Genomic DNA, 18612 nt, shown 5'->3' with positions numbered 1-18612 from the left:
AAATTTCCCAGCTAATTTTTAAATTTTTTAAAGAGACTGTTTTTTCCTATGTTGCCCAGGATGGTCTTGAACTCCTAGGCTCAAGCAATCCTCCTGCTTTGGCCTCCCAAATTGCTGGGATTATAGGCATGAGCCACTGCATCTGGCCTCATCTTTTATGATGACCTACCAAATTCTTTATTGCAGCATGTGAGGAATGCTTGGTGACTGCTGCTGACGCAGTGGCTGCCACACGGGTCCTCTGCCTGGTTCAGAATGTAAATGTGCCGTGGGAGCTATGTGATATTTTGAGTGAATCTGCATAGTTGTACTTACCAAGGCCATGTCTATGTGTGGACATAGGTGGCATCACACTCCAAGTTTTTGTTTTGGGGTTGTAGCACTCTACAGTATTCAAAGTCTTCAGTCCATCTCTTCCTCCAACCACATACAGTTTGTCATCTAGCACTGCAACACCGAACTGTAGCCTCCTCCCATTCATATTTGCTACTGGAGTCCACATATTTGTACGGAGATCATACTTTTCAATGCTTGTTGCTCCTTCATAGTAATATATATAAGTTATGTAAATAAAAATTATACCATGATTGGTAATTTTATGAAATTACAGATACAAAAATATAATCTTATTAGCATTGAGAATAATAATTTTATTATATTTCATGAAGGTCCTGCATGATCTAGCCTCTGCCTACCTCTGTGTCCTCATCTCCTTTTATTCTCCAGGGCATACACAGGCCCCAGTAAGAAAAGGTCAAATGGACAAGGATTAACTGTCAAAGAAGGGTGAGAAACAACACCCAGAAGTGGGGGGAAAAAAAGCAGAGGCGTTAAGTGTCATGGAAGCCAAAGGAAGAAAGTTTATAGCAGTAGGTCTGCTAACAGTATCCTACTGAAAGGATCAAATAAGATGAAGACTAAGAAGTATTATTGGATTTAGCCACACAGAGGTCATTGATGACTTCAGGGGGAGGTTCCTTATTGAGTGGTTGAGACGTGACTGGGAGATGAAGAAACACAGTGAGCATAGAAGATTCTTCTGAGAAGTCTGGCTATCAAAGTAAGGAGAGATAGAAATTACTAGAAGAGTTGAGGAAGGTTTTGTTTTGTTTTGCTTTGAAAATTTGAAAACTCAGAGTTTGCTTAAATGTGAATGAAAAGGATCTGGTTGAGAGGAAAGCAGCTAAAAATACAGGAGATGAAAGGGATCATAACGAACATAATGAACCATGTTCATTATGGTTCGTGGGGAGGCAGGAAAGCACAGTATCCAGGGCATAGGCAGAAGAGCTGTCTTTCACGGGAGGAGGGGAACATATTCTATTGCAATAAGCAAGGACGGGGTAAGTACAGATCGGGTACTTTGGGAACTATGATGGTAGGGAGTTCAGGAAGTTGCTGCCTGAAGGCATCTATGTTTTTCTTTTCTTTTTTTTTTTTTTTTTTAAGAATTGGAAGATTCCAGGACTCCTTTGTTCTCTTTATGAGTTAAGATGAGCGGATGTTTAAAAAAACAAAAAAAACAAAACCCTCTAAAAAAACCTAACCCCCAATTGTGAAGAGTTCAACTAGAACCCACTTCTCTCTTCTAAGCTTCTAATACATCATGTAAGCCGTGCTAGCCTTATAGAATTATAATCTTGACTAACACTTATTCTAAAGTATTTGTTATAATTTGGTCATCAGAGCACTAGTATTATTGATAACTTCCTAAAATTTAGAAATAGTTGTGTTATACATATAGATTTTCTCGTGTTATAGTTTTTATTATTTTTTATTTACCCTACAGAATTCTAAATTATTTGGGATAGACAAGTCTTTTTCTACCTCTGCATGCATATATATATATATGTATACATATATATGTGTGTGTGTATATATGTGTATATATGTGTATATATGTGTGTGTGTGTATATATATGTGTGTGTGTGTATATATATATATATATATATATTTTTTTTTTTTTTTTTTTTTTTGAGACAGACTGTTGCTTTATCACCCAGGCTGGAGTGCAGTGGTATGATCTCCGCTCACCACAACCTCCACCTCCCAAGTTCAAGCAATTCTTGTGCCTCAGCCTCCCAAACTGGGATTACAGGTATGTACCACCACTCCCAACTAATATTTTGTATTTTTAGTAGAAACAGGGTTTTGCTGTATTGGCCAGGCTGGTCTCGAACTCCTGGCCTCAAGTGATCCTCCCGCCTTGGCCTCCCAAAGTGCTGGGATTACAGGCATGAGCCATTTTGCCCGGCCTTTACCTCTGTATTTTTCACAGCACCAAACAGAGTCCCTTATACTTAGTACAGCTGTTGAAAAATATGTTTGAATACTTTTTCTTTATAGTTTCTAGCTATAGTGAGGTTTTTTACTCATATGCTTACATTATAATAGTAACATACATAGTAATGGTATATTTAATTACTCTAAATTTGATCTTAAAATATTATCCCTTCCATCAAATAAATCAAATCAAATTAGAAAATTCCCTCCAACAAATAAAAAGCTAATCATCTTTCTTCATGAATACATTTAGGGAATACTTTTCTTTTGAATTTTAAGTTATTTCTTTTAGATCTAGTTTACTAAGCAGTATCATATTCATATGAATTGGTAACTAAAAGTTATTTTGCTAATTTCAAACATAAAAATATTAAAACACAGTCTCAGGTATATATATATATATATATATATATATATATATATATATATATAATCCAAATATCCAAAATTAACAAAATCCTAATAAGTATAAAATTTTATGTAAACGCTTGGGACTTCCCTAATTTATACCAAATAATTAACCTTTTATAAAAGTAAGCACAAATATACTCTAACATTTTCACAGTGGCTATTTGGAGCCCGTATTAGCTGATTTCTTTGGCCCTATACTAAACAGATACATGAAGGGACCAAGAGTCCAATGGTCAGACTACCAACCGACTAAGGCAAACTGCTCTTCATTACAAAGATGGGAAATAAGATAAATTAGGGCCAGGCAGATAGCTTGAACAGGATAGGTCAGAGTATTTAATCACTAAAAAAACTCAGAAATAAAGTTGGTCAAACAGAAGGGCCAGATTAGAGAAAGTCTTAAATGAGGCATTTGCATCTTATGTGGTAAGAAATAGACTGCTGGAGTTTTTGAGCAGAATAATGCCATGTTCACTGAAGAGTTAATGGAGTAGAGTATCATCTCCAAAGCCAAAATGCCTGTTTGAATCTTGATCTTATCACTAATTAGTTGTCTAATCTTTGGAAAGTTGCTTAAGTTCTCCAAGTCTTAGCTTCCCTATCTATAAAAGAGAACTGTTAAGAAGAGGAAATGAAATAATATAGGCTAAGTGCTTAGCATAATGCCTTCCATATATTAACAACATAATGAATGCTATTCCCTCTAAATTAACATGAACAAAATATGTAGGCTGACAGAAGGCTAACTGGAATTAGAAGGATGGCAGCAGAAATTTGGAAGAATTAGATATAAGGCCCATTTGAAAAAAGACCTGATGACTGTCAGAATTTAAGGTTCCAGAGAGACAGAGAGAGAATGAGAATTGTTTACTTTGGGTGCTTAGTATCTAGTCCCCTTCCCAAGCTTGGGGAGTTTTCCACTGTATGTATAAGCCTTGATGGGAAGCAGGAACTCATCTCCCAGAAAGCTGAAAAGACAGATATGCATTTTCCTTGCCATGTACCAAGGCAAGTTTCCTTCCCTTTCCATGTACCAAGTTTGAGTTAAAAGCTGAGCATCAAATAGATATTTTATACAAGTTGGAAATATGAGAATAAAATCAAAGTGAGGGTATTATACATAAATATAGAGATAACAGTTAAAGCCTTGAAAAGGAGAGAAAAAGAGGGAGAAGAAGAGTGCTAGTAATGACTACAAAAGCTAGCACCAGTTCCAGGTACACAGATGATACTTAATAAGTATTTGCAGATTATCTGAACAATGGAAAATCTTTTCCAATGTTGAAATATTTATACTGTAACCCTAATCAGTTATCTTAAGTTATTTATTTCTGTACCATGCAGTCATCAGGCCTATATCTAAAACTTAAGCATCTACAAATAAATAGCACTATGTTATATGTTATTCAGGTTAGAAAGTGGTAGTCGGGGGTTGCTATTGAATGGTCATGGAAGGCCTCCTTGGTAAGCTGACATTTGAGAGATTTGAGTGAATTATTTCTGCTAGGCACTTCAACATCCGGGGGCAGAGCATGCCAGTGAGAGCATCAGCTAAAGCAATATCCTGGATATGGATAAAATGTTTGGCCTGTTAGATGAATGAAAAGGCCAATGGGGTTGAAATAAAAGCATCAGTGAGGGAAGAAGTATTAATAGAATGAGCTGACATCAGAGAGGTAGCCAGAAGTCAGAGAGATTGTCAGGAGATTGCAGCCTGCTAGTACTAGGAGTTCAAAGAAAGGGGAGATCAATGCATATTGAGGGATAACACACAGAAAGCTTCTAGCATAATACTGACACCCTGTAGGCACTGTGCATAGTGTTTATTGCTATTATTTTTAGCTATTATTATTTTTTTGAGACAGACTCTTGCTCTGTTGCCCAGGCTGGGGTACAGTGGTATGATTTCAGCTCACTGCAACCTCCACCTCCCGGGTTCAAGTGGTTCTCCTGCCTCAGCCACCTGAGTAGCTGGGATTACAGGCACCTGCCACCATGCCTGGCTAATTTTTTTTTGGTATTTTTTAGTAGAGATGGGGTTTCGCCATGTTGGCCAGGCTGGTCTCAACCTCCCGACCTCAAGTGATCCACCCGCCTTGGCCTCCCAAAGTGCAGGGATTACAGGCATAATCCTGGCCTATTTTTAATATTAATAATAACTTGTGAGAGTGGTACAAAGAATTCTTAAGATACCTTTGACCCAGTTTTCCCAAATGTTTACTTTTTACTGTATTTGCTATGTAGGTATTTTTTTTTTTCCTGAACTGTTTTAAGAGTAAGTTGTGGCCGGGCACTGTGGCTCATGCCTGTAATCCCAGCACTTTGGAAGGCCGAGGAGGGCAGATCACGAGGTCAGGAGATCAAGACCATCCTGGCTGACATGGTGAAACCCCGTCTCTACTAAAAGTACAAAAAAATTAGCGGGGCATGGTGGCAGGTGCCTGTAGTCCCAGCTACTCGGGAGGCTGAGGCAGGAGAATGGTGTGAACCCAGGAGGCGGAGCTTGCAGTGAGCCGAGATCATGCCACTGCACTCCAGCCTGGGTGATAGAGCGAGACTCCATCTCAAAAAAAAAAGTTGTGGCCCGGTGCGCTGGTTCATAGCTGTAATCCCAGCATTTTGGGAGGTTGAGGCGGACAGATCACTTGAGGTCAGGAGTTTGAGACCAGCCTGGCCAATATGGTGAAACCCCATCTCTACTAAAAATACAAAAATTAGTCAGGCATGTGTGGTGGCATGTGCCTGTAGTCCCAGCTACTCAGGAGGCTGAGGCAGGAGAATTGTTTGAACCTGGGAGGCAGAGGTTGCAGTGAGCTGAGATAGCATCACTGCACTTCAGCCTGGGTGACAGAACAAGACTCTATCTCAAAACAAAAAAACCAAAAAAACAGTAACTTGCAGAAATGATGGCATTATACCCCTAATACTCAGTGTATCTTCCTCAAAATGAGAAATTATAAGACCAAAATACAATAATCAAAATCTGGAAATTAACTTTTTTTTTTTTTTTTTTTTTGAGATGGAGTCTTGCTCTGTCACCCAGGCTGGAGTGCAGTGGTGCAATCTCGGCTCACTGCAACCTCTGTTTCCTGGCCTCAGGTGATCCTCCTGCCTCAGCCTCCCACGTGTAGCTGGGACTACAGGCATGCACCACCATTGTTGGGCTAATTTTTTTGTATTTTTGGTAGAGATGGGGTTTCACCATATTGCCCATGCTGGTCTTAAACTCCTGACCTTAAGCAATCCACCCACCTCGGCCTCCCAAAGTGCTAAGATTACAGGCGTGAGCCACAGTAGCTGGCCTGAAATTAACATTTATACAATGTTATTATCTAATCTACAGACCTTGTTTGGATTTTATCATTTGTCTCAGTTATGTCCTTTACAGCAAAAGAAAATCCAAGATGATGCATTATAATAGCTGTCATGTCTCTTTAGTCTCCTATAATCTGGAACAATTTCTGAATCTTTTTTATATTTCATGACACTGACATTTTTGAATACTATAGACAGATAAATTATTTTGTAGACTGTCTCTCAACTTAGATTTGTTTCCTCCTCATGATTAGATTCAGGTTATATGCTCCTGGCAAGGACGGCATAGATGGGCGGCTAAGTTCTCCGTGCAACCTATCTTGCACAATGCTGTTGCTTAGTCTGATTTCTGTCAACATTATCTTTGATCGTTTGCTTAAGTGCTGTGTGCCAGGTTTTTCTACTGTAAATACACTATTTTACTCTTTGTAACTAGTAAACATGTGGCTGAGAGACACTTTTAGACTATCTTGTTCTCAAACTTTTCCCACTAGTCTCAGCATCCGCTGATAATTCTTGACTGAATTGGTTATTGGTGGTTACTAAATGGTAACTTTTGTAATCTCATCTTTCCTTCTATATTCATTCGTTGGCATTCTTCTGTAAGGAAGAGCTTTCCTTTCTCCCTTGTTTATTTGTAGATGTGTGGAACCATGGAAACTTACTGATTTCATAGGTTATAATATTTTACTATTATTTATTTTGATGCTCAAATTATCCCAGATTTGTACAGTAGTAGCCCCTGCAAGCTGTTTCCTGTGTCTTTTGACCTATCTCCATCATTCTTTGAGCACTTCCTTATTTTCTGGCCTAGAGGATGTTACACAATTATCTGGTACTTTTTCTGCCCCTGTCCTGCAGCCAGCCATTTCTCCAAAGAGTTCTTTGGCCATATATACACTTATTAAAATATCTTTTTCTCTGGTCCTCCCTCCCCCAAATAAAAGATTATTTGATACCTTTTGTTGAATCCATTCCCCCAACTGCAAATAATGTACCAACAGTTGACTTCCTAGGTTTTGTCCGAGGACTTTGTAACATGGGTCGTCTCTCTGGTAATAAATGGTACTTCATTGCTTCCATAATGAGTTTCTGACATTCTATATCATCCCGAAAAAGTGCATTATTTTCCATGTCTGCCAGGAACTAGAAAAGAATAGTAGGTATGTATACTGAATGACTAAGAAAATGGTAGGGTTTACAGAAAAAAATGACATAGTTCTCAAATGGATTTTACATATTTTTAAAAAATTCAAGCATAGGCACATATTTTTAACTAAAATATGCAACATTTACAAGATTTACATTTTAAATTTCATTGAAAAACAAAACACGAGTAGCATAAATGGTATACTCTAAAATCTTAATACTGTAGTGCTTATCTCTGGGTAGTAGGAATACTGGTGCTTTTTAAATAAAGTTTTTTTTTCTACTTTTCTATAATTTCCAGATTTTCTAAAATAAATAATTTTACTATTAAAATCAGAAATAATTCTAATGGAAGAATAATTATAAGTAGGAGTTGACTAATTATGCTGCGTTCACTTAACTTTGCTAAACGATGTTCAGCTCACAACTGCAAAAACAAAAGTTACCAGTTTCTCAAGGGGAAAAGAACTCCAAACAGTGATTGGTCTAAAAACATTAATCCCTTTTGTGTCACTGAATCCAGCTTTATATATTTATATAACACAAATACAATTTTTATATGTTTAGCACAAATATGATTACACCTTGTCTTTTAAAAAATAAAATGAAAATATGATCACATTGGAAATTAAATAAAACAAAAAAAATTAAAAATCTTTTCCTTTTGTGCTTGGTTCTCCATTGCCCCTCCCCATCCTGCAATTCTTCCCTGCCTTATAAACAACCTGGTGTGCAGCCTTTCATATTTTCTTCATATTTATGCAAACCTCTGCTGACATAATTCTCATACATTTATATGTATAACATATATAAATATATGTAATAATTTTTACAGTTTTTTCTTTTACTAATTGTTTTATTATATACTTTGCTGCGTCTTACCATCTTTACTCAACATTATCTCAAGAAAATTCCTCCAGGTCTTCTGAAAAGGTATAGTTCTGATTTATTCTTTTTAATAACTGAATAATACTCCGTAGTATATAGATATGCTAATTTTTTAGCCATTTCCTTATTACAGACATCAATTTTGTTTCAGTATGTACATACATATATACATATGTATATATATGTATATATATACGTGTATATGTAAACATACTTTTTTCTGCTACTAAAAACAAGTCCAGTACAGAAGTCCTTATGTATTAATTTTTACCTTTATAGGATAGATTTGTAAGAATTGAATTGACTCCAGGTGGGTCAAAGTATATATGTATGTATGTTATGTATGCATGTGTGTGCACATATATGTGTATCTGTGTGTGTCTATGTGTATGATCAATGTTGTCAGATTTTCCAAAGTGGCTCACATTCCATTATAGCCATGTATAGCAAAGTGGCTCACATTCCATTATATATATATGTATATATAAAATATGTATATATATATAAAATATGTGTATATATATAATATATATATAAAATATGTGTATATATAATATATATATATAGTGCTATGTATATATAGAGGGCCATATATATATATAGCCATATATATAGCCATGTATAGCAAAGTGGCTCACATTCCATTACAGCCATGTATAAGAGCACAAGAGCACAACATTCCTGCCAGGAATAAGTGTTTTAGCTCTTTTTGTTAATGATATCACATTTTCCCTTTAATTTGAATTTTCCTGATAAGTGAATATAAGCATTTTAAAATATTTTGACCATTTGTACTTTTTTCTTCCTTTATCTGCCTCTTTTCTACTATCTTTTGATTAAAAATTTTAAGAGTTCCTTGTAATACACACACTAATCCTTTATTTTTCAATTGTATTTTTCTAGATTTTTAATCATTTGTCTATTAAGGTTGTTTCATAATACTTTTGCCATTCAAATAATTTTTCATATTTAGGTCATCAAATATGTGTCTTTCTTTTCATAGTCCTGGTTACAAAGTCTTGTCTTTTTGCTTCAGTTTGTAGATGTAGTCTTCTGGATTATCTGGCAAGATTTTATTGCTTTCTTTCATTTAGGCCATTGATCCATGTGAAATTCATTTTTTTGAAATTAATGTTTAAATAGAGTATGAGTGGAGGAGCATTTTTATTTTCTTTAAGATCAATAGCCAGTTCTGTACCACTTATTAAATAACCCCCTCCATTTCCAGCTGAATTGAATCTTGGCCATACTACATTCTCATAAATAGATCTCAAAGTATATGAGATTTGTTTTTTTTATTCTTTATTCTGTTCTATCGATCTATTTGTCTATTCCTATTTCTAAATAGTATATTACAGTGTCTTTATAGCATATTCTGATACCCAATATTTTTAAGTTTTCCCTCGCTGTTAACTTTCATAGCTTCCTTTGGTATTTTTGTGCCTTTATTTTTCATGTAAACTTAAGACAAATTTATTCAGTTCTTTTTATCCTGATTCTCTTGGAATTCTAATAAGAACTTAAATTTATTTATTAATAAAATTTATTAATTTTCTTAATTTTTGGAGAACTGACATTTTTATATTGTCTTTCTGTTCAAGAAGCCTTTCCATTTATTCTATAGGTTTCTACATATTATACCTTTCTTGATTATATATTTCCTATATATTTTATTATTTTCATTGCTATTGGGAATGGGTTTTAAAAGTTTATTTCATATATGTTTTGCAGGAGAGAAAATCTACTGATTACACTTGTATTAACCTATTACTTTACCAAATTCCCTTATTAAACTCTACGTGTTATGCAAATAATCGTAACTGTCACCAAATAGGGATAGTTGAGTATCTTTTTCTAGTGTGTATGCCAATTATTTTATTATTGCAATTGCTAAAGCCTTCTAAACAATGTTAAATAATTAGGCTGATACAGAGTATCTTGTTTCTGGTTTGAATTGATATGGTTTTAGTGTTTCATTATTTAGGATAATAGTTGCTGTAACATTTAGTCATCTATTTTTATTATATTCAATAAAGATAATACAGACTTCCATAGATTTTTTTTTTTTGAGACGGGAAGTCTCTGTGTCGCCCAGGCTGGAGTGTGATGGTGCAATCTCAGCTCACTGCAACCTCTGCCTCCCAGGTTCAGGCAATTCTCCTGCCTCAGCCTCCTGAGTAGCTGGGATTACAGGCATGCACCACCACATCCAGCTAATTTTTGTATTTTTAGTAGAGACAGGGTTTCACCATGTTGGCTAGGCCGGTCTTGAGCTCCTGACCTCAAGTGATCCTCCCACCTTGGCCTCCCACAGTGCTGGGATCACAGGCATGAGCCACCATGCCTTGCCCCTTCATAGATTTCTTAATAATCATTTTAGTATTCCTGGAAAAAGACCTTTCTGGTCAGAGTGTATCCTTTTGATACACTGTGGGTTGTATTTGACAATATATTTCTTTACAATTTTATTGGGGCATATTTTACGTGTCCTAATTTATCCATTCAAAGTACACAATTCAATGATTTGTAGTAAATTACCAAGTTGTGGAACCATTACCATAAAACAGTTTTGAAACATTTTCATCACCTCAATTAGATCCCACATGCCCATTTACTGTTGATCCTCATTCCCATCTTCTGTCCCAAGCACTAATCTGTCTCTACAGATTTGCTTTTGCTGGACATTTCATATACAGAGAATCATACAATATGGAGACTCTGGTGTCTTGCTTCTTTCCCTTAGCACACTTTTGAGACTTGTCCCTGCTGTAGCTCCTCATATCAGTGCTTCATTTCTTTTTACTGTTGAGTAATATTCCACCATCGGGGTACTCCTCATTTTATCTATCCATTCATCAGTTGATGGATGCTTCTTAGGTTGCTTCCAGTTTCAAGCTATTATGAATAAAGCTGCCAAGAACGTTCATGTCCAAGTCTTTGTGTGGATATATTTCTCTGGGGTAATTATTACCTAGGAGTAGAACTGCTGGGGCATATGGCAAATTTATGTTTAACTTTTTAAGAAACAACCAAACTGTTTTCTAAAGTGGCAGCCCCGTCTTACATTCCCACCAGCACTGTACGAGGGTTCCTGTTTTTGCACATCCTCGCCAATTGTTAGTTTGTCTCTATTTTAGCCATTCGGGAAGGTGGAAAATGTGGTTTTATTTTGCATTTTGCTAGTGACTAATGATGTTGATGATATGTTCATATTTTTATAGACGAAGAGAGAAACAGTCTCTAAAAAGAGTCACTACAAAAAAGTTGGTGGTATTTGGAAACTAGCACTGCATACCAAAGGCAAAAAAGCCAAATTAAGACCTAAGTCCCCTGACCTACACCAGAATATACATTTTGGTATTAATTACTTCACATTTTTTTCTATGCACACAAAACCTAGTTATACTTGTCACAGAAACCATTAGTGAATATGCATAAAGTTGGCTCATTAAGGTTAATTTTAATGTTTATGTTAATTCTATTATATACAATTACTTTAGTCGTTTCTAAATAAAAATAAATGTGAAAAAATGTAGAAAGTAAACTCTTGGGAGACTTAATAGTAACTGCAATTTGAAGCAAAGTATATTTCCTAATATACAGATAGTATCTATAAATTATGAATAAGTAGGATTAATTTTGAGTAAAAAAAGCCATTAATCTAAGTATCAGATTAATCAAATGGGAGGAACCAGATATCATTTAGAAAATTATTCAGAAGACACTGAGAGAAAAACTACAAAATATATACTTTCACGAACTCTGCATTTTTGGTGAATACTAAATGCCTTCTCTGCTACAAAAGAAGAGCAAATTATTAAACTGAAAGCATTCATAATACAGGAATAAATTTTCATTTTGTAAATTTTTATCCTCACTTTCGTATTTGTTCACCTTATGACTATTGCTCTAAAACTGTCCCCTCAAACACAAATAGAATGTGAATAATTTATTAACTCTATAGATGTTAAAAAAATGTTTTGGAGGCTGGGCGAGGTGGCTCATGCCTATAATCCCAGCATATTGGGAGGCTTAGGCAGGAGGATTGCTTGAGGCCAGGAGTTTGAGAGAGCCTGGGCAACAAAGTGAGACCCTGTCTCTACAAAAAACAAACAAACAAACAAACAAAAAACTAGTCAGATGTGTGATGGGGCACAGTGACTGTAGTCTCAGCTACTTGAGAGGCTGAGGTGGGAGGATCACTTGAGCCCAGGAGTTTGAGGCTGCAGTAAGCTATGATTGTGCCACTACACTCAAGCCTGGGTGACAGAGTGAGACCCTGTCCAAAAAAAAAAAAAAAGTTGTTTTAGTATCAAGACCTTGTAAACTAAAAGAATGCTAAAGGTAAATACTGACTCATTTTATATTTCTGACTTTCTGTAGAAAACAATACTAAACTGAGAGCAGAATAGTGGAGACTCAGATACTTATAAATTCAGGCTAAACATTGAAAACGTTCATAATTTAGGTGTCAAAATCTTTTAAATAATGTACATATGTCCTATATTTCTATTCACATGGTTTAAAATTTGATCAAATTGAAATGTTTGGAATGCTTTCAAAAGTAAAATAAAATCAATCACAGTACTTTGAGAAGCCGAGGTGGGAGGATCACTTGAGTCCAGTAGTTGATGACCACTCAGGGCAACATGGTGAGACCCTTTCTCCACAAAAAAATTTAAAAAACCGGCTGGGCATGGTGGCTCACACCTGTAATTCCAGCACTTTGGGAGACCGAAGTGGGTGGATCTCTTGAGGTCAGGAGTTCAAGACTAGCCTGGCCAACATGGTAAAACCCTGTCTCTACTAAAAATACAAAAATTAGCCAGGCATAGTGGCATGCGCCTGTAATCCCAGCTACTGAGGAGGCTGAGGTACGAGAATCGCTTGAACCCGGGAGATGGGAGGTTGCAGTGAGCAGAGATCGTGTCACTGCACTCCAGCCTGTGCAACAGAGTGAGACTCTGTCTCAAAAAAAAAAAAAAAAAATTAAAAACTGACTGGGCATGGTGGTGTTGGTGGTGTGTGTCTGTAGTTCCAGCTACTCAGGAGGCTGAGGTGGGAGGATCTCTTGGGCCTAGGAGGTTGAGGCTGCAGTGAGCCATGATCATACCACAGCACTCCAGCCTGGGCAATAGAGTGAGACCCTGCCTCAAAATATAAAATAAAATGACCATAAATACTTCTCTTCTGGATTATTCAGAGTTTTTTAAAAAGCCATACAAAGGTTGGGCATGGTGGCTCAAGTTTGTAATCCCAGCATTTTGGGAGGCCGAGGTGGGTGGATCACCTGAGGTCAGGAGTTCAAGACCAGCCTGGCCAACATGGTGAAACCCCATCTCTACTAAAAATACAAAATTAGTTGGGGGTGGTGGCATGTGCCTGTTAATCCCAGCTACTCGGGAGGCTGAGGCAGGAGAATCTCTTGAACCCAGGAGGCAGAGGTTGCAGTGAGATGAGATTGTGCCACCGCACTCCAGCCTGGGCAAAAAGAGCAAAACTCAGTCTAAAAAAAAAAAAAAACCATACAAAAATGATCATTTGGTAGAGGATTACAATCACAGGCATTATTTCCTATATTATTTTAAGAATCTACTGTTGGAGACACGATGATAAAATTACTGTATGTAAGTTGAATCCCTTCTAGCTAGGGTAAGTGGAATGTTTCATATTAACAGAGTAGAATAAAATCTCATTTAGTTGGTATCATTGGAAAAGGAACTATTTCACAAAAATAAATTCTCTTGGTAAACAGACCTAATCCCAATTTTTAAAATATTAGTCATTTATTATTTGATTGGCATATGGCAATTTAATGATTGTTATATTTTCCTACCTTTTAAAATAAAACATACAGAATATAATCCAACATTTTCTTCATTATTTTAGTGTCTACTTCAAAACTTTATTACTTGATAACTCTAATTCTGCAATCTTGCCATTCACTTTTGGCAATGAAAAAAAATCAACCCTGACAACATCTCTAAATGTCACAATACTGCAGCACAGTATTATCACTGTAGGAAAGAAAAATGTTCTGAGAGGTAAAGTAACTTGTTTAAATTATACAAGGCAATGTGGCTTCCATCACCACTGCTTGTGGTGGATAATGGTTCTCAAACTTGAGGATGCATCAAAGCCACTGGAAGACTTACTAAAACACCATTTGCCAGGCCCCAGCCCCACAGTTTCATGTTCAGTAGGTGTGGGGTGAGGCCTAATCTGTATTTCCAAGAAGTTCCCAAGTAGTGCTGATCTTCCTGTTAGGGATCACACTTTAAGAACCACTGGGCTAATCCACTGGATTTTTCTTCCTTGTCTTCTCTGTAGCAAAGGATGATGATAAAACTTCGTCCTTTTTCAAGTGTGACATCAATTTTTAATAACACTCAGTTAATTAGCCAGGTTTGGGAACAACCACTATATACTGTGTTTCCTAGGGTTCCATCCCAAGCACTCTTGTGTACTCCTTGGCCAGTGTCATTCTCTTGCCTTTGGATTCAACAATCTAAGGAAGTAGTTTTCAAAAAAGTCTAAGGACTTCAGAGTCCTTAGACTCTAAAAGAATTAAAGGTGCAAAGAAGCTTTGGGAACATGATTCTTCAACTTCCTTCCCCATCCCCTGAATTAGCTCTTCATTCTATATTCCTTGTTTCAATTGCCGGCACCTTTTAATTAACCTAATTGCACAAATCAGAGTCATTCTCGATTCCTCTTTTTGTATACCTTCACCATTCAGTCATGAAGTTTTGTCAATTTGACCTCATAAATAGCTCTTGAGCCTGGTAATTTCTATCCATATCCACTGCCACAGTGTGCCTAATTCACTTGTCTGAATTCCAAAAGCCTTCCTAATTGGTTTTTGGCTTTGACCCCTCAGATCCATTCTCCACAATGCAGTTATAGTAATCTTTCTGAAATAAAATAAAATTTCTGAAATAAAATTCCTATTAAAAAATCCTTTAGTGCTTCCTCATTGCTTTCAGGATAAAATTCAAACTCCTTGGCATAACTAGAGGTTCTCCATGTTCTGGTCCATTCCCCTCTTCAGCCTCATCTCTTTACTTTATCACCTTTTATTTCTGCACTCCAGCCATGCAAACTACCTTCAAATTCCAAAACACAATATATTTGCTCATGACTTCATGATGAAGTACAAGCTCCTATTTCTCCTGGTTATCATGCCCCCTCTTTTGGGTGGCTAATTCATAATGTGGATCAAATAACACTGTAAGAAATTCTCCCTGCCTTCTCGTCAAAACCCCCTCTTTTTGGTGGGCTACTTCTATTATTTTCAGAATGCCACATTCATGTATCTGTCACAGTCTTCATCTCATTATAATCACTGATTTATTTTTTAATCTATTTCTTCCACCATCTGATACCATCTCCCCGCCACCCCCAGCAATTTTACACACAGTACACTCAAGAGGCAGAATGGTTTAGTGGACAAGGCACAGAACTGTACTTGGGTTCAAGTCCCACCTCTGCCTCTTATTAGCCCTATGATGTTAGCCAAATAGCAAAAACCAAATAAAACTACAATGCAGAAAGAGAGGAATTTATGCAATCACATTGTAATTTTGAACATATGGATTTACTTTTTTGGTCTGTCACTTCATTTGTAGAACAGGTGTTGGAACAAATGATCTCCAAAATGCCTTTCAACCCTAAGAACTTATGGCTAGGATTATCAGCAGTATCCTGGATAAGGGATATTTTAAAGGTCTATGAGACTCATGCAAATATAGTATCATAAATATCTGAAACTACAGAAGTGAAGTCAATTGTCAGGTTACTTAATTACACAGATTCTTCTCAAAGTCGGATCGGATTTTTCAAATTTGGTTTGATTTCATCTAGAAAGAATTTTTAAAAATCTGCTAAGTAGCAGTAAAAATGTAACTCCCTTTTAAAAATCTGATTTCAAGAGAAACATTTTATTATGTTACTTTTCCTGAATTATCATCAACACATGCAGTTTCAGTTCTATGTATTCATACAATATTCTATTTCTGAAGAGGAAGGTCTTAGAAAGCATCCACATTGATTACTGTCTCTGTAAAAAACAAACAGTAACTTTTGCTCACAACAGCAGGAAATAATACATTATGCTCAAGATAACTGCAAATAAGAGAACATTTGTGACACTTTAAATTAAAAAAAGAAAAAGAAAGTCTGAACTTGAACAGTAACAGCTCATTCTTTTTCTGCTTTCAAGAAAGAATGTCACCATTCAAGGCCTTGAGATAGGCAGCAAATTATGCAGGGAAAATTTTTATATATTCCAGTGAAAATTATAAAAAGGGGAAAACTATGCATGTAAATGTTATGACTGATTGCCTTGAACACACCAACTAGATATCTCTTAATTCTGAAATAATATTTTTATTCATAGCACATTTTATGTCATAGAGCATGTTTCTGATCCTTATAATAATCCTGTGAGGTAGTCAGGGAAGATGTTATCTCTACTTGACCGATGAAGAAACTCAGCTGTGTGAATATGCCAAGTCACAGAGTTTTAAAATGTCAGAGCTCTGACTATTAATATACCTTGTTAATCTATATATCACCAGAATCCAATATTTAGTGGATACTTAATAAACATGTGGCAAAGAAATTAATCTAAATTTTCTGGTTTCAAGAGTCCAGTGCTCCTTTTATTAGCAGTTTTAGTAATTCTCCAATTGGTAGGATAGGTTTGTAGCTGAGTCAATTAAGTTACTAATCCAAAATCAAGAATGTTACTTAATTGAGGCCGGGCACAGCAGCTCATGCCTGTAATCCCAGCACTTTGGGACACCGAGGCAGGCAGATCACCTGAAGTCAGGAGTTTGAGACCAGCCTGGCCAATATGGTGAAACCCTATCGCTACTAAAAATACAAAAATTAGCCAGGCATGGTGGCACGCACCTGTAGTCCCAGCTACTTGAGAGGCTGAGGCAGGAGAATAACTTGAACTGGGGAGGCGGAGGTTGCAGTGACCTGAGATCGTGCCACTGCACTCCAGCCTGGGCAACAAAGTGAGACTCCATCTCAAAAAAAAAAAAAAAAAAAAAAGAATGTTACTTAATTGAAGCAATTTAGGTAGCCAGATCTTCTGGACTGAAAGCATAAACAGAATTTTGTTAGCTCACTATCTTTTCACCTACACGTTTCATAGGAATACATGTACAATTACTTTCTTTGATAGAATAGGCAAAGAAAAATTCCTATAAACAAGTGCCTATTAATTACCTGTGGTGCAAGAAGAGGTAGCCTAATATAAGCCAAAAGTTTACTTAGATCTTTCCGTCTCTGTTCCAAATCATGACGGACCCAAGTAAGAAGTGCATTCAATATTGTCTCCTCATTAGGAATGTTCATGTCATCACTAGCCAAGAGCTTTGCAATTTCACTGGCTGGTAATAATACAAATTCCTGGTTTCTGATTACTTCCATGAAATGCTCCTAGAGGGAAGAAATAGCAGATAAACAATATTGTTCCTTCTGACCATCACAATTTACTTAGAAGAAAGTAAAAGCTTTTTATATTAGCTACCAACACACAATTTATATTTTAGACCTTAAAATGTAATACTTACTTGTTAGGAAAGAAACACAGCAGAGAAAAAAAAATTAAACTGCAATTATGTTGTTAAACATATGCAAGTAGAATTAAAGTGTTGTATCACTTATTACATTTAAAAAATGGACCTAGGACATTTAAGTGTTACTTCACTCAAGTTAGGAAATACTTTTGGCAATTCTTTTGAAGGAAGAGAGAAATAATGAATTAGACACTGAGATGTATGATACTCTAACACCAGAAGTGGGTGGATTTGCGGTTTGGATTTGTGGGTGCTGAAGAATTTGGCCAGCAGTGGAGCCAAATACCTAGAGAGCTTGGTTACTTCTCTTACTAAGAAATGGCCTCCAGAGTGGCTACATTTCCCAGAATCATTCTAGACCACAGATGTCTTCTCAGATCCTCCCTGGAATGAGTATTTGTTCTTAGAGTTATCAAGATCGTTTTAATGATATTTGTAAGACCATCTAGGATTTTGGGTCTGTTTTCAAATTTTTAATCTCTTTTAAGGGTCTGTTTTTAAATTTTTAATCTCTTCTAAGGGTCTGTTTTTAAATTTTTAATCTCTTCTAATATAATTTATTTACAAAGCTATTTTGGTCTCATAGGAAAAAGGACCAAAGGTGGAAAAAAAAGTAGTGACCTATAATGCCCTGGGATCAGGACATTAGACTGAAGATGACTCAGTCCTGGCCTCACGTTAGAATCAAATCCTCTATAATTTGAAATGGGAAATAAAAATGCCCTTAGGTGTGAGACGACCTTGATAGGTTATTACGCTAAATAATCTGGAGAGAAGGAAAACATACCATCTGATTTGAAAGGTTTTAAGTCTTAATGAATGGATAGTTGACATAGTTATAAATGCAAATACTAGACACATATTGTCCCTTAATGTTTTTCTCATATTTCCTGATGTATTATCGCTGTCTCAGCATGCAGAGGTTTACTAAAGAAGCTAAAGCTGTTTAAATTAGAGCTAGAGATAAGGACT

At 36.2% G+C, this 18612-nt stretch overlaps 1 protein-coding gene and 1 long non-coding RNA gene across 16 annotated transcripts in view; one reads left to right on the top strand and one right to left on the bottom strand.

The window, feature by feature from the left end:
- The window catches only part of KLHL5 (kelch like family member 5), an 80494-nt gene that overhangs the window by 21212 nt on the left and 40670 nt on the right, over positions 1-18612 (bottom strand). For 9 of the 10 annotated variants that reach the window (XM_063603518.1, XM_063603519.1, XM_063603520.1 and 6 more), the window contains 3 exons: positions 17288-17500; positions 6970-7156; positions 316-540 (listed from right to left, as the gene is read on the bottom strand). In XM_063603518.1, the coding sequence (XP_063459588.1) occupies positions 316-540; positions 6970-7156; positions 17288-17500 (625 nt within the window). The remainder of the gene's footprint in view (positions 1-315; positions 541-6969; positions 7157-17287; positions 17501-18612) is intronic. The other variant, XM_055111281.3, reaches the window with a different exon arrangement.
- Positions 1-18612, top strand: part of LOC129397581 (uncharacterized) — a 119903-nt gene that overhangs the window by 79767 nt on the left and 21524 nt on the right. For 4 of the 6 annotated variants that reach the window (XR_008625124.2, XR_008625121.2, XR_008625120.2 and 1 more), the window contains one exon: positions 1985-2099. The exons of 1 other annotated variant lie outside the window; for it this stretch is intronic. This is a non-coding gene — a long non-coding RNA (uncharacterized LOC129397581). Of the gene's footprint in view, positions 1-1984; positions 2100-8066; positions 8093-18612 lie in introns of all 6 variants that reach the window. One more of the 6 variants, XR_008625126.2, reaches the window with a different exon arrangement.

This window comes from Pan paniscus, chromosome 3 (assembly GCF_029289425.2).
Source record: "Pan paniscus chromosome 3, NHGRI_mPanPan1-v2.0_pri, whole genome shotgun sequence".
Classification (NCBI taxonomy): Eukaryota; Metazoa; Chordata; class Mammalia; order Primates; family Hominidae; genus Pan; species Pan paniscus.
This window is presented reverse-complemented; position numbering and strand designations above follow the sequence as displayed.